Source organism: Lolium perenne, chromosome 3, assembly GCF_019359855.2.
Source record: "Lolium perenne isolate Kyuss_39 chromosome 3, Kyuss_2.0, whole genome shotgun sequence".
NCBI classification, from domain to species: domain Eukaryota; kingdom Viridiplantae; phylum Streptophyta; class Magnoliopsida; order Poales; family Poaceae; genus Lolium; species Lolium perenne.
This window is the reverse complement of record NC_067246.2, coordinates 48,517,149-48,541,235: the sequence shown is the minus strand read 5'-3', so window position 1 is coordinate 48,541,235 and position 24,087 is coordinate 48,517,149. Positions and strand designations below refer to the sequence as shown.

The 24,087-nt window shown below is 49.7% G+C and overlaps 2 protein-coding genes across 2 annotated transcripts; both read left to right on the top strand.

Annotated features, from left to right (window-relative positions):
- Positions 1-1,354: 1,354 nt before the first annotated feature.
- Positions 1,355-3,991, top strand: LOC127341332 (uncharacterized). Its single transcript, XM_051367144.2, has 3 exons — positions 1,355-1,542; positions 3,140-3,560; positions 3,680-3,991. Exons 2-3 carry the CDS (start codon positions 3,149-3,151, stop codon positions 3,772-3,774), a joined length of 507 nt encoding a protein of 168 aa, XP_051223104.1. The 5' UTR covers positions 1,355-1,542; positions 3,140-3,148; the 3' UTR covers positions 3,775-3,991.
- Positions 3,992-6,072: 2,081 nt separating this feature from the next.
- Positions 6,073-7,212, top strand: LOC127341333 (uncharacterized). Its single transcript, XM_051367145.2, has 3 exons — positions 6,073-6,225; positions 6,337-6,787; positions 6,889-7,212. Exons 2-3 carry the CDS (start codon positions 6,346-6,348, stop codon positions 6,990-6,992), a joined length of 546 nt encoding a protein of 181 aa, XP_051223105.1. The 5' UTR covers positions 6,073-6,225; positions 6,337-6,345; the 3' UTR covers positions 6,993-7,212.
- Positions 7,213-24,087: the final 16,875 nt, after the last annotated feature.

Sequence of the window (24,087 nt, the reverse complement as noted above, 5' to 3'; positions counted from 1 at the left end):
CTATTGGCCTTGCCGCTGCCGCATCTCCACTTCCGCGACCTCCACCGCGACCTAATGGCTGGCGCGGGCAGCGGCGGGAGGGGAGGCGGGCGGATTGGCGGGAGCAACTCACCGTCGCTCTCCCTCCCCATCTTCCACTCCGAGGCCGAGCAGCGGAAATGGAACCGCTTGGAGGGCGCGCGGAAGCGTAGCGCGCGCCGCTGGACCAACTGGGGCCTGACGCCGCCGGGAAAACTCGCCCGCTACGCCAATAGCGGTGAGCGGTCTTCCTCCGGTGAGTCGGGCCGTTCGCTTGCGCCGCTAGTCGCCAACAACAGCATCGAGGATGAGGAGGAGGAAGAGGAGGAGGCGGCGGCGCCGGTGCACACTGTCTTCCAATCGACGGATTACGTCCTCAACAACGAGGAGCAGGTGACGGCGATCCAACATGTCGCCATCATCTCGGAGGCTGAGGCGCGCGCTTCCGCCGCGAGGAGGCGTAAGCCTTCTGTGCCGTGCGCACGTACGAGGTGGCGCAGAAGGAGGTGTCCGTACGCCGCGTGAAGCAGGAGGTCATCGACCTCGACTCCGAGTAGGCCGCCGACGGTGTCATCCTCCGCCGCGCGTAGAGTAGGTCGCCGACGGGCGAAATTAGCTAAGTTAAGAGTTGGTCGCAGACGAACTAGAGTAAATGTAATCTCCTTTACGACCGCAACTATGCAAATATGCAACTATGTAGTTTGAATTTCAAATTTCTAAACTTGTTCGCGATGATGAGTTACCGCCAAATTTGAATTTTCGCTTTTTTTGTTCCGAATATGGTGTTGTTCCGCCACTAAACTGCTCGAAAATTAATTTTTGGGAGACTAAACTTCGTTTTTTCAGTTCGCTCGAATAAGGGCTTTGTTAGAGATGATGTTATGGACAGAGGAGACGGGGCTGCCGATGTGCGCTGCCCGCCATGGTCAAGAACGGAGAGAGAGGGTGTATGTGTTTATCTGCGAGTGGTGAGCAGGGGTCAGGAACACGACGAGAATGAGCGCCTCCATGGTCGCCGCGCTGAAGGAGCAAGCACGATCGCCGGATTCTGGGGATTTAGGGTGCGAGGAGAGGCCAATGACGGTGGTGGTGAAGGAGAATTTTAATCCTCCTAGTACGTCGAACGTGGCATTGGCTGGTTTTTATTTAACTAAAACAGGGGGTTCAGTTTTGAATTGAGGGGTTGTTTGTCTATTTTCTGAAAGTTACGGGGCATGTATAGTTCTTTGCCCCTTCAATTTTATTGGCGTAGGGGGGACACCGGAGCACTCCCCGCCGAAGATAGAAGAATCGAACCTAATCATCAGCCATTGAATTGCCGGGCAGCTGGAAGTTGCCGGAAGAAGAATATCGCGGCCGACGTGCGTGCCTGGTTCACGCGGGACGCGCACACACCCTGAAATTGGCATTGCAAGAAGAGATCGCCGGTATAAAATGGGACGCAGGCTCGACAGTTTTGAGCAGCACTGAGCAGATCAAGCACGAACCACTCGACTAATCATCTCTGCCTTTGTGCTGCTTCTTGTAAGTGATCACGAGTCGTTTCATTTCACTACTCCGTACTACGTGCTAATTACTTAGTACAAGCTTCCAACTCGAAAGATCAAGCACCTATTGTTTGTTGGGATAATTAATATAGAAGCTAGGAGAGTGGACTAATAGAACCCGGCGGTATGTGAGCTTGGCTGAAATCAGCATCTGATTGGTCCAGCAAAAATGTGTGAGGTCCACTGCTACAGGGGTATACGCCAATGAATACATGTGTGGTCCTCCATCGCAACCTATCCATCCCCATCCCCTCCTCTCGGGCGCCCAGGCGAGGCGAGAAAAGTCGCAGACGACAGCGAGGTTGCGGACGGCGGCCGCCGGGCGAGGTCGCGGGGGCGCTGAGGCGAGGTTGTGGACGGCGGCGGCGCTTCGTTGTCATCCTCGCGGTCGCCGTCGGTCCACCAGACACAAGCTCGGGCGTCCTCCCCGTCACCGAGCTCAGGCAACCTCGGCGCCGCCCGTCCCCGACGACGTCGACGGCAGCCCTGTCCCCGACGCCACGTCGACGACGACCTGTCCCCAACTCGATGTCGCCCGTCACCGAGCTCAGCAACCTCGGCGCCGCTCGTCCCCGACGACGTCGACCCTCCCCTCACATCCTCTCCCACCTACCTACCAGTCTACCACCGCCGGTCGTGAGCGAGCGCCGTCGGCGAGCTTCCCGGAGCGGTAGCGGGAGGACGGAGGTGGTGGCTGCGTGGAGCGGCGCTCGACCGGGTCGCGCGAGCGACCCGAGGCAGACGACGAGCCCCAACGGCAGCCGCCGTTGGATCGCGGTGAGGCGGCACCGCACCATCGCCAGTCGTTCCCGACCCCGCCCACGTGGAAGCACCGACGCTAGGGCCGGCGCGTCGTCGTCGCCGCGCTGTTCGCGAGCACGCACGCGTGCGTCCGCCACGACCGCGCTCTTCGCCGAGCACGCCACGTACGTGTCCGCCACGCCGCCCCGCCGCAGGCTTCCACCACGTGGCTACGTCCGCCACGTCCGCCGCGGCCGTTGGAGGAGACGAGGTGGAGGAGCAGCACGGTCGCGCCGCGGGACGCCGCCGCGTGTGCCGCGCAGCTGCAACGAGCCCCGCCCCGAGCGCGTCCCGACGGCCATCACCGAGTGGACCGAGCTGCCGTGCATGCGATTAGCAGGAGCAGGGGCGGCGCTGAGCACGAAATTTCCGTGTCGTTGTTGTATGTCGCAGGGCCCTCAAGCTACGAGGGTAGGGGAGCAAGAGGCCGGTGGCTGGAGGGAGAGCTCGATGGAGGGCTCGCCGCCGCCAGGAGATGGGGGATTTTGGAATCAGGGGAGAGAGAGGCATGGAGAACGGGTGGGCTAGATCTCCTGGTCAAACAGGGGAAAAACGCTTTTCTCTCTCGTTGGTATGGGCCCACCATATGTATTCTGTCTGTATCTCCTTTGTACTCAAGAAAATGCTCAGATGTTGTTCGGGGACCACTGCACACGTGGGCGAATGATAGGCCGGTTTCTGCCAGGAGCATATAGCGCCCGGTTCATTCTCGACTTTCCCTAGCTGCTAATTTCAGTAACAAAGGTTCATCGTTAATTTCCTTTTATTGATAGTGATTAACCATGGGAGGCGGCCACGACGTGAACGGCGGCGTGAAGGGGTTCGTGTCGAACCTCGTCGGCGGCGGGAAAGGCCGCGGCTACGGGTACGGCCAGCAGGGTCACGGCGGCGGCAACGGGCAGTGCTACGAGCAGGGATACGGCGGCCACGGCCAACAGCAGCACGGCTACGGCGGACACACACAGCAGCAGGGGCACGGTGGCGCCTACGAGCATGGGTGCGGCGGCGGGCATGTGCAGCAGCAGGGGTACGGCGGCCACGGCCACGGCCACGAGCAGCACGGCTACGGCAGCCACGTACAGCCTCAGCACGGGTCGTCGTGCCCTCCTGCGGCCGGCGCCTACCCTCCTCACGGCGGCTACCAGGCACACGGCTACGCGCCGGCGGCGTATCCCTCGCACGGAGCGCACAACGGTAACTCCATCCTCATGATCAGTCATGACACCATGACCATGCACGATCTAGGAGTATATCATCTTCTACTTCGAGTTCGAGTAGATGGTAATTTATTGTGTGTATATTTGTGCGTGCAGGGGGTCACATGGGATCGTACAACACCGGCCATGGCGGCGGCCACGGCCACGGCGGGATGTACAAGCCCGGCAAGCACGGCAGCAAGTGGAAGTGATCGAACTATGCAGTGGAGTACGGGTTACCCATCGTCGTTTGCGTGCTCTGCCTCTACGTATGTAAATGTGCGCGCGCGGCCATGCCCCTTCACACTCGATCGCCTATATCCCTATTCTCAGTCGGTTAACCAAGCTTCCTATGCATGATGTATCAAGTATGTATACACCACCTAAGTGAAATAAAGAGCTACGCCTATACACGTGATGTGTGATACATATGTTGTTGCTTGAGGCGTAAATGGTAATGATCGGTGTGGTGTTGTTGTGAGGAGAAGGGTTTTAGTGCTGCAAAGCACTTTGAGTGCTATACCGTATGCATGGTAGCATATATTGCTAGAATCCGTGAAAAACTTGAGTTCGTTGTTGAAATCAATTTTGCTTTTGCCCCATTTTTTTGAACTTTCTCTCCTCTTGTTTAATAAAAATGATAAACAATTTGCTTTGTTTCAAATTTTATTTTTGTAGCATCATGGTGTGTGCATCCATGGTGTTTGTCCATACCGTGATACTATCAGTGTTGTGCAAAATAAATGTCTCTTGTAGAGCAAACAAATGGAGCCCGAGCTTCATGGAGCTCTTCAAAATTAAAAATTTATATTTACAAGTTTTAAAAAATTCTGTAAAAGTCAGATGTAATGATATCCTACAAGCATGTAAAATCTCAGTGCAATTTTTTAAATATTATTGTCTACATAAAAACGATAAATCTGACAGTTGTTTTAGTTAGATACACGTACACTTAACCTAGGCAATAAATTCTTTCGCATTTAGATTTTACATGTTGGAGTATTATACATCATTCAATATATCTAGGTTTTTTCACTATTTTTTAAAAGTTTAAAATATGATCTTTGAATTTTCGATAAAAGGGCTCCCTAGAGCTCGTCCTGCATTTGGATCTTGCGAGGTCTCGTGACTGTATCTTTGTTACATCGAGAAGCCAATAGTATTTTCATCTAGTGAGTAGAGGGCTCCCGAGCTCTCATGTAATGTTGTCTAGCCATTCAACCTAATTTGATAGTGGTACTGTGGCAAGGGTGGTGATGGTTAAGTTTCAGTGAGTAGTTGTCAAATATCATCCTTTCAAGCTATTCCTCTTTATTATCAATGAACCATGGATGAAGCCACCGTTGGAGCTTAGTTAGGGCTAGCATCGGTGGCCACCTAGCAAAACTATTTTCTTTGCATCAAAAACTTATATTTAGCACTACTTGTGACAAAATTTTCACAATTCCTTTCATTAGTGCCTTCAACTCCGTCTGAGATTCCTTCCGCCTCCTCTCAAATTTGGTTGAAATTTCACCACTGGATGAGACAGACTTACGCCTATTACTGGTGGTGCTTCTAACCCTTAAAGATTTGACTAGTCCATACAAGTTAGGTCTTCTTTAGTTCCCTTAATCAAATGCTTATAGTAAAGCTGAGTTGTCAAGGTTTGCTTCTGTTAATTCGGCTTTTTAGTATGTGGTATTTTTATTTATTCAATGAATTCATATTGTTGTTAGACTAAAATATCGGCTTGTTCGTTTGACAATTGGAGGAGCCAATGTTGCTCAACACTAGGGTATGACCCTCCTTTCACCGGAATAAGGGGTCACGCAAACATGCAATGTATTGCATGATAAAGGCCACTGGTTCACTATGGTTTTGTAAGAACGAAGGAAATCGTAGATATCCGACGGGAATGATGGTGGTGAAGAGGGGAAAGGGGACAAATCCTGAGAAGGAGGAAGAAAACCAGAAATTCAATTTGGCATATGGGAGCATATGCTCCTGCCACCGGAAAAAAACATTTTGAAATGTCAAAAAAATTTGAACAAAAAATTTCCCGCTTACGTCTCGATATTTTACGTGTGCACATCAAGTTTTGCGAAAAAATGACATTTTTGTGACTTGTGTGAAAAAGACAAACAAAACGCCTCGTACACAACCTTTTTTATAGCAAAATTTGTCTTTTTACAGATGACACTTAAAATGTCGGTTTTCTTTGGAATCACTTTGGGAGACAATGTTTTGTTACAAAACCTTGAGTGGAAAACAAAGCAAATTAAAAAAACAAAAAAAACACGTACGTATCAGGTTCCACACGCATGGCCGCTAGACGTGCCATATCTGTGTTGGGTAGCGCACCTATTCCAACCGTCAAAAAATAGCAAGAAAGAATCTGACCTTTCAAATTCGGCGAAAGATAGCATATGGGCTGGTGAGCATCGAATTGCCTAATCATCAGCCACTAGCCTGCTCGCAGCTGGAAGAAGAATATCGCAGAGGGGCAGTGCGCGTGTGCTGATGCACATATTCTGTGGCCGACGTGTGCGTGGTTCGAAGAAGAAAGCGCGGCGGGCGCCAGTATAAAATGGGAGGCAGTCTCGACCGTTCTTAGCAGCGAGATCAAGCACGAACCACTCGAGTCGTCTTCGAGCCATCTCTCTGCCCGTGTGCTGCTTCCCGTAAGTGATCAGGAGTCGTTTAATTTCTTACGAGTTGCAAGCTTAGAGCTCGTCAATCCATTCGTTTCTAATCTTTCGATCACCAAAAAATTTACTTTTTAAATTTGGTAGTGATCAACCATGGGTGGCGGCCACGACATGGGCGGTGGCCACAACGGCGGCGTGAAGGGGTTTGTGTCCAACCTCGTCGGCGGTAGCAAAGGCCATGGGTATGGGTACGGCCAGCAGGGCCACGGCGGCTACGGCAGCAGCTACGGACACGGCGGTTACGAGCAGGGCTATGGCGGCCACGGCCAGCAGCACGGTGGGTATGTGCAGCAGGGGCACGGCGCCTACGAGCACGGCTATGGCGGCGGACACGTGCAGCAGCACGGGCACGGGCACGGCCACGAGCACGGGTACGGCAGCCACGGATATGGCGGTCATGAGCAGCACGGCTACGGCGGCGGCCATGTTCAGCAGCACGGCTATGGACATGCCGCCGGCGCCTACCCTCCGCACGGCGGCTACCAGGCCCACGGCTACGCGCCGGCGGCATACCCCTCGCATGGCTCGCACCACGGTAAGCCACCTGATTAGTCATCGCCGATCAGGCACCTACACGATCTATATATGCATATTACCTTTGAGATCGTACCATGGTGACTAATCGTGTTCGTGCAGGCGGCGGCCACATGGGATCGTACCACACCGGGCACGGCGGCGGCTACGGCCACGGTCATGGCGGGAAGTTCAAGGCCGGCAAGCACGGCAGGAAGTGGAAGTGAATCCAGTAGCGGGTACCCACGTCGTTCGCGTGCTCTATGTACGTATATGTACGTGTGCGCTCCCATGTGATATGCCCCGGTTAAACCCTTGCGTATATCTTCATATCTTGGTCGATCTAACCAGGCTTCCTATGTACTGTACTACATATCACGTATGTATACAACCTAAGTTAAATAAAGAGCTACGCGCGCGTGTTGTGTGACATGTAGCTTTGCTCGAGTAGATGGAGTCATCAGGTTGATGGTGCCGTGAGGAGAAGGGTTTTCTAGCGACTTAGCATATTTGGCTCAGGTGTTATGAACGTCAGTCGCCAGGTACAAAAGGAATGAGTGAGCTGATAAATATGTGTCTATATAAACTCATCAAATTTGAAATCCATATATGAGTGACAAAAAGATGAAAACACCGCTCAGTCTTTTTCGTTTTTCCATATGTGGATCGAATTTCGTCTTTAAATTTTGTGAGCGTGTAGACACATATCTTGTCTCCTCACAATTTTTTTTTTTGCACAAACATCTCGACGAAACCGAGTTGTCTCCACAAAACTCTCGTGGAAACAACCACTCCTGGCGGTTCTCTTCCGGTCACTAGCTGGTGACTCCCGCTCCCCTTCCCCTCCAATCGCCGTCCTAGAGTCGCGAGGGGGAGGGGAGGTCTAGTTCACGTCCACTAGTGGGAACATTTCAAACAGAAGGCATATAGCCCAACTTTATATATAAAGACACACACACAATCGACAACGAGTTCAACACAATACACTACACTCACGCCTCCAAAGTCTAACTCATAGTTTGATCAACCCTGATCAGCACACACGTCAGGGCCACCACAACAGGAAAAAGAAAGTGCTAGTCTAGTACATCAAATTTCCTTGAAGCGGGTCGAATATAAGTAGTAACCAATATAAGCTTAGTCCTTAGCGCGCCCGTGTAGACGCCTAACCTCACCCAACACCTCGTCCACCAGGGCCATGTTTCTTTGTCTGACCAACACCCTCCGGCACTTCATGTATATGGACATTTGAAAAAAAAAGGCATCAACAAGGTTGCTAATAGCATTCCCTTTGATGGTAAGTTTGTTACAAATATTCCAAAGATCCCAATACATGGCCACAAAGGTAAACCAGATCAATCAGTGCGCGGGGGGAACATGGCTTAGGAAATTGCCATGAAATCCCCCGCCCCAGCAGGGTTCTAGTCGCAGTGCAAGAGTTCCCTAAATCCCATCCTCGTGAATCTCACCATATAGCATTCAAAAAATATTTGGTTACAGTCCTTTATCTCCCCGTAGAGGCTACACCTACCATTAGAAGGGTCGCGGCGCTTCGCATCGTGTGAGCTAGATGGTAGTTTCCCTCGAAGTAGTTGACACAAGAAGATCTTGAACTGGAGTAGTACCCGCGTTCGCCACACCTCTTTGAAGTGTGTGACCGCCCCCCTCGTGATAGACTAAGGTAGATCAAATTAGTTGAAAAAATCTCCCGAGTTTTCAAGGGACCAAGACACCAGGTCATCCTGCACGGAGATTGGGAGAGCATGTATCTTCCTACATAAGTTGTTCCATTCCACAGCCTCTGATAGACCAAACTGTCTGCGGAAGTGGAAGTGCCAACCCCCCTGAGTGTCGCCAGCCACACTTGTATGTCTCAAACATTGTGATGAAAGGAATGTAAAAATAGTTGAATAAGCGTGAGAATCTCTCGCGTAAAGGTCTGAATCCCGTCCAACAATCAAGCCAGAAATAGGTCTGCTTCCCACTACGAACCGAACGCCTATCTCCTAGCTTGAAATAGCATTTCATTTTTTGGATGACATTCTAGAACTGAGAGCCATTAATTGGAACTTCCCTAGATGAGAGGTCCCTATCTCTTAGGTATTTAGTCCGGATGAGCTCCGCATGCAACCGATCTGTGTTTTGGTACAATTTCCATATCCATTGAAGTATCAAAACAATATTCATGTACCTGGTGTTTAGGATTTCCATCCCCCCAGAACTCCTTGTGTTTTGCACATCGTCGCCTAGTCGACCATGTGGTATTTCTGCTTGTTCCCCACCCCTTCCCAAAAGAAGTGGGACATGTGTTTGTCCATGGCATGATGTGTAGATACATGAAGAAGTACACACTCATACCAAACATCGGAAGGATAGATAAGTAGGAGTTTTTTTAGTTCCAAGCGGCATGCTGAAGCTAAAAACAACCCCTGCGACGGATCAATCCTATGACCTTGTCTGGGAGGAACTCCCAGTCTGCCACCCTTGGTGGAAGATCACTAATAGGGAGGCCCAAATACTTCATTGGGAATTTTCCCAACTTGCAGTTAAGCAAGTTTGCCACCCTGCATTTTTTCAGTTCAATTACCCCTGTCGTCAAAACCTCGCTCTTGTCGAAACTGATCTTCAACCCTGACATATCATTGAAGCATAGGATGATGAATTTGAGATTCGCAACTCCCAAATCGGTCGGCTCAATAAGAATCATCATGTTGTCTGCATACTTCAAATGTGTCATCCCCCCTTGAATTAGATGAGACACAACTCTATGAATGTGACCTATGCATTGTCTGTACCAAGCATGTCAGCCAGACCATCCACCATGAAGTCAGACAAAATGGGAGAACGGGGGTATCCGTGATGCACTCCTCTGGAAGTACGAAAGAAAGACCCGAAGTCACCATTAATATTTGATCACTATCTGGCCTCCCATGACCAGTTACATCAAGCGGTGAACAATCATAGCAGAAAAAACCCTTAAGATGAAGGGTTTCCCTCTGGAATTCCATGTTCACGCTATCATATTCCTTTTAAAAATCCAGTTTAAGAAGCAAGCCCCCCAAGCTTCTTCGTACCCAGCTCATGCGCAATTTTATGAAGAGCCAACACACCCTCGTGGAGGCCTCTACCCTTTATGAAGGTTGTCTGGTTACGGTCAATGGTCCTATGTGCAATCAGGGCGAGACAAATCACATATGCCTTCACCAAAATTTTGAAAATAACATTGACCAAAGCAATAGATCTAAATTAATTAATCATGTCCACCCCTTTCACCTTATGGATCAGCAAAATAATCCCAAAGTTTAGAGTTGCAATGTATAGTCTCGCTAGAGCAAAATAATTAAGCAACCGAAGGATTGGTCCTTTCAGGTCTCCCAGAACCGCTTGAAGAATAGGATAGGTTGGAAATCCGGGCTTGGTGCCAAGTCCGGCTTCATGTTCCAGCTGCAGGTTCTCCTCATCTAAGACACACTTGACCTCGTCCCAGAGGTTTGGGGCTAGAGATAATACCCTCTCCTCGCCACCTGAACCTATGCGTCTATGGTAGAACTAGTTCACATTCTCAAGAAGGTCCTCATGATCCTCCATCTCCCCTTGCTCGGAGATCAGTCTCGGGATTTGACATTTCCGCCGGTGTCCATTAGAAATGTCATGGAAAAAAGGCCGTGCAGGCGTCACCCTTGAGCCTTCATTGCACGCGATCGCGTTGTCACTAGTACTCCTCTTCCATTTCCTATCCACACTAGTTAGTCATCCAGGTGACACCGTAGTTCCCAACCATCCTCAGCAAGAACCACATCATCAACTGTCCTCTCAAAGGTGGAAATCTGCGCAAGGACCATCTCCTTGAAGGTCCTTCTTTCCTTAACTAGGTTGCTCCCAGCCCTTAAGGAATTGGACATGTGGATATATTTAAAAAAATTGACAAATAAATATATTAATTTCGCGAAGATACAAATTGCACTTTGCCTCTGCAACAATGCAGCACCCTAATAGAATTACGGATGCACACAACCAAAAAAGAAAGAAGAATTACATAAAATAAAAGTCCCGCTATAGTGATCTTTTGCTTGTAGTAGCGTACCGAACACTGCCAAGACAGCACCAAAAATCCATCATCTCCAAAAGCGGGCCTCCGAGAAAGAAACAGTGCACAAGCGCCATCATCGCCCTAATCATAGATCATAGGTTTTCACCCAGAAGAACATCCGCGCGCACAAAACAATTCCTTCAACAAAGTAATTGCCAGGCACAACCAATTAAGACCAGACTTTGGGTTTTCACCCTGCAAGTTTAGACTCCAATTTTGTCACGTGTTGTCGTCCCCACTTGCGGATTCCGCTGCTGCAAGTCACGAATCACAAAGCTAAAACCTAATGGTCACTAGGACTCAAACCACCATTACTAGTCAATAGATCTCCGATTCCATGCCATTCTCCGCGACTAACTTCACCATGAAACTAAAGACATTTGCCACGATGGCAACTACATGCAGAGCTTCGCCTTGCTCACTCTAAAAACAAACGGTCAGAAAAAACATGTTGCACACGACCGAATACCATCCGGTCCGGCAATAGTCAGGCATATCGTCCATTGGAGTTCGGCGATGAAGCCTTCCAGAAATCGACACTCCGGCTAGATCCATGGAGACAAGCAACAAGCACATATTCATGGCGTGAGAGGGATCCTAGGACTGCCTCTTTTATTCATGCCATTTGCTGGCAACCTGCAATATCCACAACACCAACCCTATCTGTCATTGCCTGTTCGACAATACTCCATAGGAGGGATCCTCACGGAGGGGAGAAGAAGTAGGGGCCAAAGGGCGGAGAGCTACCGGGACAAGAGTACGCGAGTTACCTAGCTTCGGAACACCTGCTCGAGGATAGGACCTACTGCTACTTGTCTAGAATTATATGGACAGGGGACACTCAGATCAAGATTTTAGGATTTGCGCCACTTACCTGCCCGGCCCTACACCTTCACTGAAAGTCATGGCACCGCCGAGAGAGGATCTTAGCCGCCCCTCGGCCAGGGGCACCGCTCTAGTCGCTGCTTGACGACGTGCCGGCCATCACCGCCCCAGCAGCCATGTCAGCCATTTCCGGCAACCACCGTGCCCCTCCCATACCACCTTTGGCGGCTAGGCCCACTGTCTCCGCGGCGAGGGATGGTGGCACCGGCGGTGTGGAGCTCTGGCGGCGCGTGGTGTCACCCGCAACTCGCAGGGGTACCGCTTAATCAAAAACTGTAAAGTATGATGTTGTTCTGACAGGTGGATATATGTATCGTGCTCCGCCTTGCGCCTACCAAACAATCTTTTTTGGGTCCGTCACTCCGTCTACACCCAAATCAATTTATCGTCATCAATAGATGGGCGTCGAGTAGGAGGATTTGGATTTCGTTTTCAGAAATTTACCGGCCCTGACCGAGATGGGCGAAATTCACCCATTTCGGTATTTGTCGTTCAAATCTCGGACGAAAATAGAGAAACAAAATTTGAATCTGCTAAGGAAATATGACCAAATTTGGTCCAAATTTGAATTTCTGGGATTTTTTTGCCAAATGGTTGACTTTTTATAAAAATTCAGAAAAAATCCTGAAAATTCAGTAGATTTCGTTCGGGAAATTATATTACCGATCCTGACCGAAATGGGCGAAATTCGGACGAAATTCGAATTTTCCGTGGAGTACGTCCCTATTCGATTCCATAGGTAGTACGAGTCTGTTCTCCAGAGTCCCAAAGACACGCAGTATGTATGTACACGCGGCGCAGAAGGCGTCGACGACGAGTAGGACGTGGGGAGACGGAGCTGCATCTGGCCGCGGCTAGCCGGCCGGTCCCGATCTCTACATATACGTTAGCAAATCCTGTGCGTACAGGTACACATCAACCGACCGACCACGCACGTACGTAATGGACAACGGCGGCGACGTGGAGGCGCAGCCGGGCCCGATCAGCTCCAACTACGAGAGGCCGGATCCGGAGCCGTGGACCTGGATTGGGACCGCCCTACTGTACCTCATCTTCGCCTTATCAGCCGGCATGCTCGCCGTCGGAGTCGTGGTCATCACGGTGGGAGGGCGGTTGGGCTCTGGCGCCGACGGCGTTCCTGCGGTATCCGACACATCCGCCATCGTTGTCGGGTCCATTGTAATCGTCGTGGCGTTCGTGACGACGGCCTTGGGGGTCTTCCTGGTAAAGACTGACTTCCGAATTGGTCGCGAGATCAACGCCATGACTCGGCGGCACATGGTGCCCGTGTCTCCCCGATGAAGATGAGGTCGCCGGGTGCTGGTTGCCGCTCTAGCTAGCCGAACGTGTAACACGCCCGCTCGCACGCGCTCTGTTGACCGGCCGCCTGCGCCACCAAGGCCTACGTACTGTTTTAGAATGGGATCATAGTTGCTCTAAATATTTCTCATTGTCTATTTCATCACATTTAACTTGAGTTTGTGTCGATCATATTCCATAGTTCATACGTGCTACTCTCTCCGCCCATAGTTCATACTTCTACCGCCTCGTCACGGTGAAATAGAAAACATGTGTTGTATATCGGGTATACAATTCGACTTCCAAGAGAATATGCTCCTAGATGAGGAAAATAATTTTATGAATGTGTCAAGATTTTTTTGGACTTGTACATGTTCAATTCCTTGGTTGTCCGCCAATTTGGACAGAGTATAACATAAGTATCGTGATCTATGTTAAAGAACAAGTTGAGTGTCAAATTTGTTGTTTATTTGGAGCACTTAACTTGTATTTTTTTCTATTAGGAAAACACACATGTTGATTTTTTTTTTGTATGAGAATGCACGAACACTACCATGTAACAAAGACAATTACTCGTAAAAATAAATAAAAATTGTAAGCTAACTCCATGGCCCTTGTGTTGTGCATTCTTTATCTTAAATCCAGATAACACCCCGCCCGTTGCGGCGGACCTTCATAACAATACATAAACATTGGATTTGCCACGGGAATGCATGCGACAAAACCACATCATGTATTTATCAACATTATTTCAAGACATATTTTCAACCATTGATATGTTTCGATTGCAGCTAAAAGTGCCATTCATAAAAGCATCAAGCATTTTGTTAAGCTTCATGCACTAGCCACTTGAACCAAAAGTCCGAACTGATGGAAAGGGCTAGGCAATCCACATATACACTTCACAACACCCCCACTCGCGTGTGACAGGAGAAGAGAAAGTCAACACGTGAAAGAAGAAGAGCACACCGAAACAGGGGTGGCTAAAGAGGGGGAAACAACAATTTTTAGGCTTAATTGCGAAAACCATGTGAAAACCAGGATTTGAACTTGAGACCTGGGGCTCTGATACCATGCTAAGCTTCATGCACTAGCCACTTGAACCAAAAGTCCGAACTGATGGAAAGGGCTAGGAAATCCACATATACACTTCACAACACATTTAAGCCTCAACTACCAATCATTTTAGAAACCATATTTCATATAAAGATACCCATGAAATATAATAAGAATTGATACACCTTTTTGGGAAGTTCGGAATATATTTTGTAAAGGAAAAACCGAAGAGTATTCACTGTTTAGGCATATATTACCTTTTTCGCCCTTTGGTCAATGTGTTGTAAAGGTAATACTCCCTCTGGCTCAAATAAAATGCCCCACTTTGTTTTGTTGCGACCCCTGAAAAGTCAGGCCTGGCCCTGAGAAGCATGGAGGAGTAGGTAATGGGATCTCCTCGCCCACCGACCTGGTCGGCAGGAGCGGAGATGCCGCACACCCTCCCGCACGCAGAGGTGGCTAGCTAGGCCGCGGGCCAACAGGTTATATTGTCGGGGGAAGACCCCGGGTAGGGCAATGGACGCGGAGCAGCCGGCTGGAGGCTGGCCGGCTCGCGGCAAAGGCCGGCTGAGGAGCAGCCGACTGGAGCCGTGGCCTGCTGCCTCGGAAGCCGGCTGGCTCTAAATCCTAGTCGGCCTGGCTACAGCCATCTGCGCTGTGGCTGGGCCGGCTTCTACAAGCCATATCCGACTGGGGTTTTACACTCTAGACCGACTCGAGGCTGGCGAGTCTTGCAGGAGAAGGAACTGGGTAGGTGGTCCGGGTTCAGAGGTCCACGCTGGCCTTATCTCCCGTAAAGTAAGGGGCACTGTGAAGCAATAGTGCCACGCGGCAGACAGGCCATCATGGCGTACGTCGGTCCGTACCGGCTACAGGGCATGATGGCGACAGGGACGCTTCCTCTCCATACCGCTGACTCAGGCAGTCGGATGGGACAGGCCATGAGGCCTCAACGGCTACTGACGTCAACACCTCGGGAAGGAGCGGAAGCCGAAGCCGGCCAAGCCGGCCAGTAGATCATAGGGACTTCTATGTAAAGTGCCAGCGCCTATATAAGCTGCACTACCCCCTCGTGCGGGGGAGGATCGATCATTCTTACTTCATTCTAGTCTTAGCGCTGCCCTGTGAGAGAGACCTTCGTCTACCTTAGCCTCCCAGGGCAAGCCGGATACAGCTCTAGGAGCACCATTGTACTATGTGATCACCATATACACTCATAGCAGGAGTAGAGGTGTTACCTCCACAGGAGGGCCTCGAACCTGGGTACGTCGACCGTGTCACTCGTCCCCATACCCGCATCCGGATACCGCCGTGAGACCATCTAGGAACCACCTTCATTAGCCATCCTATGGCATATGCCGTGACGATACCACGACATTTGGCGCCCACCGTGGGGCCTTCAGCTTCCTCGGCCGGTGTCTTCATCCGGACGGGCCTCACCATCACCACCGGCGAGCGAGTCGTTTCAGGCTTGATCTGGAGATTCGGCTCCCTCGACTGCGTCAGCGACAACTCTGGCTGCTTCGCCGACCGGCCCTTTCCTGTCGGCGGCAGCGTCATCTCCTTCGGCGGCCACGACGTCTACGTCGCCACCGTCGCACCGCCGCGCTACCCGCGGCAGGTGCTGCGCTGCGCAAGCCCTCCCCCAGGAGCCGGCGCCAGCAGCGTTCCCGCCAGCCCCGTCGTCGTGCAAGTCATGATGGCTAGCGAGGAGCTCCCCACCAAGTCCACTCGCGTTCGCGGCCCCAACCTCGAGCGCAACGTCGACCCCCACGCATCCGGCTCGGGCCCAAAGGAGCCCGCGCCACCATCCCGGCTGGACGAAGTCCGGGCAAAGCTGAGCTCTCCGCTCACCGCAGGCGGCGATGCCACCGTCGTCGAGGCGGACCTGGAGGCGCATCGCCAGCTCCTCCTCAAGCAGGCTGATGAGCTGGCCACTGCCAAACGCCAGATGGAAATCACCCGGCGCGAGCTCGACCGCGCCCACGGCTTCACGCCAGGCGGCAACAACCCCAGCCGAGCCGGCATGATCCGCCGGCGAGGAGGCGGCCTAGGCGCCGAGATCGACCGCGACGGCGCGGAAGCGCCGGCTCCATCCATGGAGCTACCCGTCTACAACACCCCCGACAAGAACATCCTCGCAGCCGAAGCCACTGCGGAAGAACTGAGCCTCCTCGAGGGAGAAGAGCTACGCCGCCAAACGAAGCGGGTGGCTGATCTGTGCCATGCTGCAGCCGAGCAGACCAAGGACCCCAGGTATGCTAGCGCTCCCAGAGCTCCTCACGTCCGCCCTGCCGCAGGCAACAGCAAGGATGCCCACAGGGACACGGCCGAGTCCTCCTCGCCAGCGCCAAGCCGGCGCAAAGACTCCCGCGCCACCCACGCAGGTTCAAGCCGGACAAGCCGGCTGGACAGCGGCCGCAGCCGGCCTCCACCAAGCCGGAACCGGGAGCACGACTCCGAGCAGGCGGCACCAAGGCGCCAGCACCGGCCGGCTCCAGAGCCAGCCGGCACTCGCCAGCCGGCACGTTCCCGGCTGGGCCCACGCATCGAGCCCACTGACGCCAGAGACCGCCTTGACCGGCTGGTCGAATCCCGCATCGCGGAGGAAGAAGGGCCAGCCGGCCCAAAGTGCTTCGGGCCCCGCATCGCCAATGAGCCCATGATCGACAGCTTCCAGCTCCCGCGTGACACCCCCATATACGACGGCACCGCCAAGCCGGAGGACTGGCTGCTGGACTACTCCACCGCAGTCGGCATCGCCAGGGGCAACAAGCGCTGGGCGGTGCGATACTCCCCCCTGATGCTAGTCGGCTCCGCCCGCACCTGGCTGAACAACCTACCAGCCGGCAGCATCAACGGCTGGCTTGATTTTGAGGAAGCCTTCATTAGCAACTTCACCGGCACCTACCGCCGGCCGGGTCGCCCCCAGCAGCTAGAGATGTGCAAGCAGGGCCCGGACGAGACGGATCGTGCGTACCTGACGCGCTAGTGTGACATGCACAACTCCTGCGAGGGCGTGCACGAGATCCAGGCCATCAGCTTCTTCATGGGCGGCTGCCGGCCCAACACCATGCTGTGGCACAAGCTGCGCCGCAGCGAGCCCAAGACCATGGCCTCCCTCATGGCCATCGCCGACAAGTACGCGCTGGCTGAAGAAGCTGGCAAGGCGCCGGCTGAGGCATCGCCGGCTCCGTCCATGCGGGACCACCACAAGTCGGCTGAGAACAAGCCGGCAGAGGGCGCCTCTCACGGCAGCCGGCGGGACAACTACCGCGAAAAGCGGCACAGCAACCAGCCGGACCGACGATACGGTTCCGCCCATGTGGCAGCCGTGTCGGACAACGCGGCTGGCGGCTGCCGGCGCCAGAAGCAAGACCGGCCCTGGAAGCCGAAGTTCACCTTTGAGCAGATGCTCGACTCGCCGTGCAAGTACCACAGCGGCAAGAACCCCTCCAACCACATCACCCGCGACTGCCACTTCATGAAGCGGCTGACAAGCGGCGAACCTCTCCCGCCTCCACCCCCTCCAGCCGGCGGGCCGGGTGGCCAAGCCGGCGTAGAGAACGCCAACCTCGAGCACCACGAGGCTAACCAAGTGCACCATGGCCGATACCTGGCCGAAGATGCTACCTATATCATCTTCACCTCCGAGCCCGAGGACAAGACGAGCCAGATGAGCCGTTGCCTCGAGGTCAACGCGGTCATACCGCCGGTCCCCCAGTACCTAAACTGGTCAGAGCAGGCCATCACTTTTGACCGCCGCGACACACCGGCTGTCCTTCCGAAGCCGGGCAGCTACGCCATGGTCCTTGACCCCACCATCGGCACAACCCGGTGCAGCGTGCGCTTCTCGCGCGTCCTCATCGATGGGGGCAGCAGCATCAACATCCTCTACCGCGACACCGCCCGCAAGCTAGGCATCCAAGAAGCCGAGTTGCGTCCCGCCCCCACCGTCTTCCATGGCATCATGCCCGGCCACTGCTGCCAGCCGATTGGACGGATTACGCTGGAGGTGATGTTCGGGAAGCCGGATCACTTCCGCACCGAGAGAATCGAGTTCGAGGTGGTGGACCTCGTCAGTCCCTGATGGCGTGTAGTTGATGGTGGTAGTATTGCAGCAGTAGTAACGCAGTAAAACAGTAAACAAGCAGTGATAGCAGTATTTAGGAACAAGGCCTAGGGATTACACTTTCACTAGTGGACACTCTCAACATTGATCACATAACAGAACAGATAAATGCATACTCTACACTCTTGTTGGATGATGAACGCATTGCGTAGGATTACACGAACCCTCAATGCCGGAGTTAACAAGCTCCACAATTTGTTCATATTTAGTAACTTTATAGTGTAAGATAGATCAAAAGACTAAACCAAGTACTAACATAGCATGCACACTGTCACCTTCATGCATATGTAGGAGGAATAGATCACATCAATATTATCATAGCAATAGTTAACTTCGCAATCTACAAGAGATCATGATCATAGCATAAACCAAGTACTAACACGGTGCACACACTGTCACCTTTACACACGTGCAGGAGGAATAGAACTACTTTAATAACTTTGCTAGAGTAGCACATAGATAAATTGTGATACAAACTCATATGAATCTCAATCATGTAAAGCAGCTCATGAGATCATTGTATTGAGGTACATGGGAGAGATGAACCACATAGCTACCGGTACAGCCCCGAGCCTCGATGGAGAACTACTCCCTCCTCATGGGAGCAGCAGCGGTGATGAAGATGGCGGTGGAGATGGCAGCGGTGTCGATGGAGAAGCCTTCCGGGGGCACTTCCCCGGTCCGACAGCGTGCCGGAACAGAGACTCCTGTCCCCCAGATCTTGGCCTCGCGATGGCGGCGGCTCTGGAAGGTTTCTGTGGTTTTCGTCGAACGTATCAGGGTTTTCGATCCAGGGGCTTTATATAGGCGAAGAGGCGGCGCCAGAGGGCTGAAGGGGTGCCCACACCATAGGGTGGCGCGGGCCCCCCTGGCCGCGCCGCCATGTGGTTTGGTGGGCCTGTGCCCCCTCCCTGGTGGCTCTCGGGTGTTCTGGATGCTTCCGATGAAAATAGGAACCTGGGCGTTGATTTCGTCCGATTCCGAGAATATTTCGTTACTAGGATTTCTGAAACCAAAAACAGCAGAAAACAGGAACTGGCACTTCGGCATCTTGTTAATAGGTTAGTTCCAGAAAATGCACGAATATGACATAAAGTGTGCATAAAACATGTAGATAACATCAATAATGTGGCATGGAACATAAGAAATTATCGATACGTCGAAGACGTATCAGCATCCCCAAGCTTAGTTCTGCTCGTCCCGAGCAAGTAAAACGATAACACAGATAATTTCTGGAGTGACATGCCATCATAATCTTGATCATACTATTTGTAAAGCATATGTAGTGAATGCAGCAATCCAAGACAATGGTAATGACATGAGTAAACAACTGAATCATAAAGCAAAGACTTTTCATGAGTAGCACTTCAAGACAAGCATCAATAAGTCTTGCATAAGAGTTAACTCATAAAGCAATAATTCAAAGTAAAGGTATTGAAGCAACACAAAAGAAGATTAAGTTTCAGCGGTTGCTTTCAACTTGTAACATGTATATCTCATTGATATTGTCAACATAGAGTAATATAATAAGTGCAATAAGCAAATATGTAGGAATCAATGCACAGTTCACACAAGTGTTTGCTTCTTGAGGTGGAGAGAAATAGGTGAACTGACTCAACAATAAAAGTAAAAGAATGGTCCTCCATAGAGGAAAAGCATCGATTGCTATATTTGTGCTAGAGCTTTGATTTTGAAAACATGAAACAATTTTGTCAACGGTAGTAATAAAGCATATGTATCATGTAAATTATATCTTACAAGTTGCAAGCCTCATGCATAGTGTACTAATAGTGCCCGCACCTTGTCCTAATTAGCTTGGACTACCGGATCATCACAATGCACATGTTTTGACCAAGTGTCACAAAGGGGTACCTCTATGCCGCCTGTACAAAGGTCTAAGGAGAAAGCTCGCATTGGATTTCTCGCTATTGATTATTCTTCAACTTAGACATCCATACCGGGACAACATAGACAACAGATAATGGACTCCTCTTTTATGCATAAGCATGTAACAACAATTAATAATTTTCTCATTTGAGATTGAGGATATATGTCCAAAACTGAAACTTCCACCATGGATCATGGCTTTAGTTAGCGGCCCAATGTTCTTCTCTAACAATATGCATGCTTAACCATAAGGTGGTAGATCGCTCTTACTTCAGACAAGACGAACATGCATAGCAACTCACATGAAATTCAACAAAGAGTAGTTGATGGCGTCCCCAGAAACATGGTTATCGCACAACAAGCAACTTAATAAGAGATAAAGTGCATAATTACATATTCAATACCACAATAGTTTTTAAGCTATTTGTCCCATGAGATATATATTGCAAAGGTGAATGATGGAATTTTAAAGGTAGCACTCAAGCAATTTACTTTGGAATGGCGGGAAATACCATGTAGTAGGTAGGTATGGTGGACACAAATGGCATAGTGGTTGGCTCAAGTGTTTTGGATGCATGAGAAGTATTCCCTCTCGATACAAGGTTTAGGCTAGCAAGGCTTATTTGAAACAAACACAAGGATGAACCGGTGCAGCAAAACTCACATAAAAGACATATTGAAAACATTATAAGACTCTACACCATCTTCCTTGTTGTTCAAACTCAATACTAGAAATTATCTAGACCTTAGAGAAACCAAATATGCAAACCAAATTTTAGCATGCTTTATGTATTTCTTCATTAATGGGTGCAAAGCATATGATGCAAGAGCTTAAACATGAGCACAACAATTGCCAAGTATCACATTACCCAAAACATTAATAGCAATTACTACATGTATCATTTTCCAATTCCAACCATATAACAATTTAACGAAGAAGAAACTTCGCCATGAAAATTAAAGGCTAAGAACACATGTGTTCCTATGAACCAGCGGAGCGTGTCTCTCTCCCACACAAGTATTCAAACAAAAACAAAAACAAGAGCACACAGACGCTCCAAGTAAAGTACATAAGATGTGACCGAATAAAAATATAGTTTCAAGAGAAGGAACCTGATAATTTGTCGATGAAGAAGGGGATGCCTTGGGCATCCCCAAGCTTAGACGCTTGAGTCTTCTTGATATATGCAGGGGTGAACCACCGGGGCATCCCCAAGCTTAGAGCTTTCACTCTCCTTGATCATAGTATATCATTCTCCTCTCTTGACCCTTGAAAACTTCCTTCACACCAAACTTCTCATAAACTTCATTAGAGGGGTTAGTACATAATCAAAAACTCACATGTTCAGAGGTGACACAATCATTCTTAACACTTCTGGACATTGCTCAAAGCTACTAGAGTTTAATGGAACAAGGAAATCCATCCCACATAGCAAAAGAGGCAATGCGAAATAAAAGGCAGAATCTGTCAAAACAGAACAGTCCGTAAAGACGAATTTCTAATAAATACTTCCGTTGCTCAGATCAGAAAACTCAAAACTAATGAAAGTTGCGTACATATCTGAGGAACACGCACGTAAATTGGCATATTTTTCTGATTTTTCTACAGAGAGAAAATCCCAGATTCGTGACAGATAGAAATCTGTTTCTGCGCAGAAATCCAAATCTAGTATCAACCTTCGATTAGAGGCTTCACTTGGCACAACAAAACACAAAACTAAGATAAGGATAGGTTGCTACAGTAGTAAACAACTTCCAAGACACAAAATAAAAACAAATTACTGTAGCAAAATAACACATGGGTTATCTCCCAAGAAGTTCTTTCTTTATAGCCATTAAGATGGGCTCAGCAGTTTTAATGATGCACTCGCAAGAAATAATAGTTGAAGCAAAAGAGAGCATCAAGAGGCAAATTCAAAATACATTTAAGTCTAACATGCTTCCTATGCAAAGGAATCTTGTAAATAAACAAGTTCATGAAGAGCAAAGTAACAAGCATAGGAAGATAAAACAAGTATAGCTTCAAAAATTTCAGCACATAGAGAGGTGTTTTAGTAACATGAAAATTTCTACAACCATATTTTCCTCTCTCATAATAACTTTCAATAGCAACATGAGCAAATTCAACAATATAACCATCACATAAAGCATTCTTATCATGAGTCTCATGCATAAAATTATTACTCTCCACATGGGCATAATCAATTTTATTAGTAATAGTGGGAGCAAATTCAACAAAGTAGCTATCATTATTATTCTCATCAAGTGTAGGAGGCATAGTATAATCAAAACAAAATTTACTCTCCATAGTAGGCGGCACTAAAAGACCAATATCATTATAATCATCATAAATAGGAGGCAAAGTATCATCAAAGTAAATTTTCTCCTCAATGCTTGGGGGACTAAAAAGATCATGCTCATCAAAACCAGCTTCCCCAAGCTTAGAATTTTCCATATCATTAGCAACAATGGTATTCAAAGTATTCATACTAATATGTTCCATGGGTTTTTTAATTTTCGGATCAAACCATCCATGTCTTAAATCAGGAAATAGAGTAAAAAGCTCACAGATGTTTTCCATTATGCCTTACTAGTGTAAACAAGAAACAAAAAGATGCAATTGCAGGATCTAAAGGAAATAGCTTTGAGTACTTACGGCGCCGGGAAATAGCTTAGTAGCCGAGATCCGGAGTGTGAGTACCTTTTACCTTTCCTCCCCGGCAACGGCGCCAGAAAATAGCTTGATGGCGTGTAGTTGATGGTGGTAGTATTGCAGCAGTAGTAACGCAGTAAAACAGTAAACAAGCAGTGATAGCAGTATTTAGGAACAAGGCCTAGGGATTACACTTTCACTAGTGGACACTCTCAACATTGATCACATAACAGAACAGATAAATGCATACTCTACACTCTTGTTGGATGATGAACGCATTGCGTAGGATTACACGAACCCTCAATGCCGGAGTTAACAAGCTCCACAATTTGTTCATATTTAGTAACCTTATAGTGTAAGATAGATCAAAAGACTAAACCAAGTACTAACATAGCATGCACACTGTCACCTTCATGCATATGTAGGAGGAATAGATCACATCAATATTATCATAGCAATAGTTAACTTCGCAATCTACAAGAGATCATGATCATAGCATAAACCAAGTACTAACACGGTGCACACACTGTCACCTTTACACACGTGCAGGAGGAATAGAACTACTTTAATAACTTTGCTAGAGTAGCACATAGATAAATTGTGATACAAACTCATATGAATCTCAATCATGTAAAGCAGCTCATGAGATCATTGTATTGAGGTACATGGGAGAGATGAACCACATAGCTACCGGTACAGCCCCGAGCCTCGATGGAGAACTACTCCCTCCTCATGGGAGCAGCAGCGGTGATGAAGATGGCGGTGGAGATGGCAGCGGTGTCGATGGAGAAGCCTTCCGGGGGCACTTCCCCGCTCCGGCAGCGTGCCGGAACAGAGACTCCTGTCCCCCAGATCTTGGCCTCGCGATGGCGGCGGCTCTGGAAGGTTTCTGTGGTTTTCGTCGAACGTATCAGGGTTTTCGATCCAGGGGCTTTATATAGGCGAAGAGGCGGCGCCAGAGGGCTGAAGGGGTGCCCACACCATAGGGTGGCGCGGGCCCCCCCCTGGCCGCGCCGCCATGTGGTTTGGTGGGCCTGTGCCCCCTCCCTGGTGGCTCTCGGGTGTTCTGGATGCTTCCGGTGAAAATAGGAACCTGGGCGTTGATTTCGTCCGATTCCGAGAATATTTCGTTACTAGGATTTCTGAAACCAAAAACAGCAGAAAACAGGAACTGGCACTTCGGCATCTTGTTAATAGGTTAGTTCCAGAAAATGCACGAATATGACATAAAGTGTGCATAAAACATGTAGATAACATCAATAATGTGGCATGGAACATAAGAAATTATCGATACGTCGGAGACGTATCAGTCCCTACCAC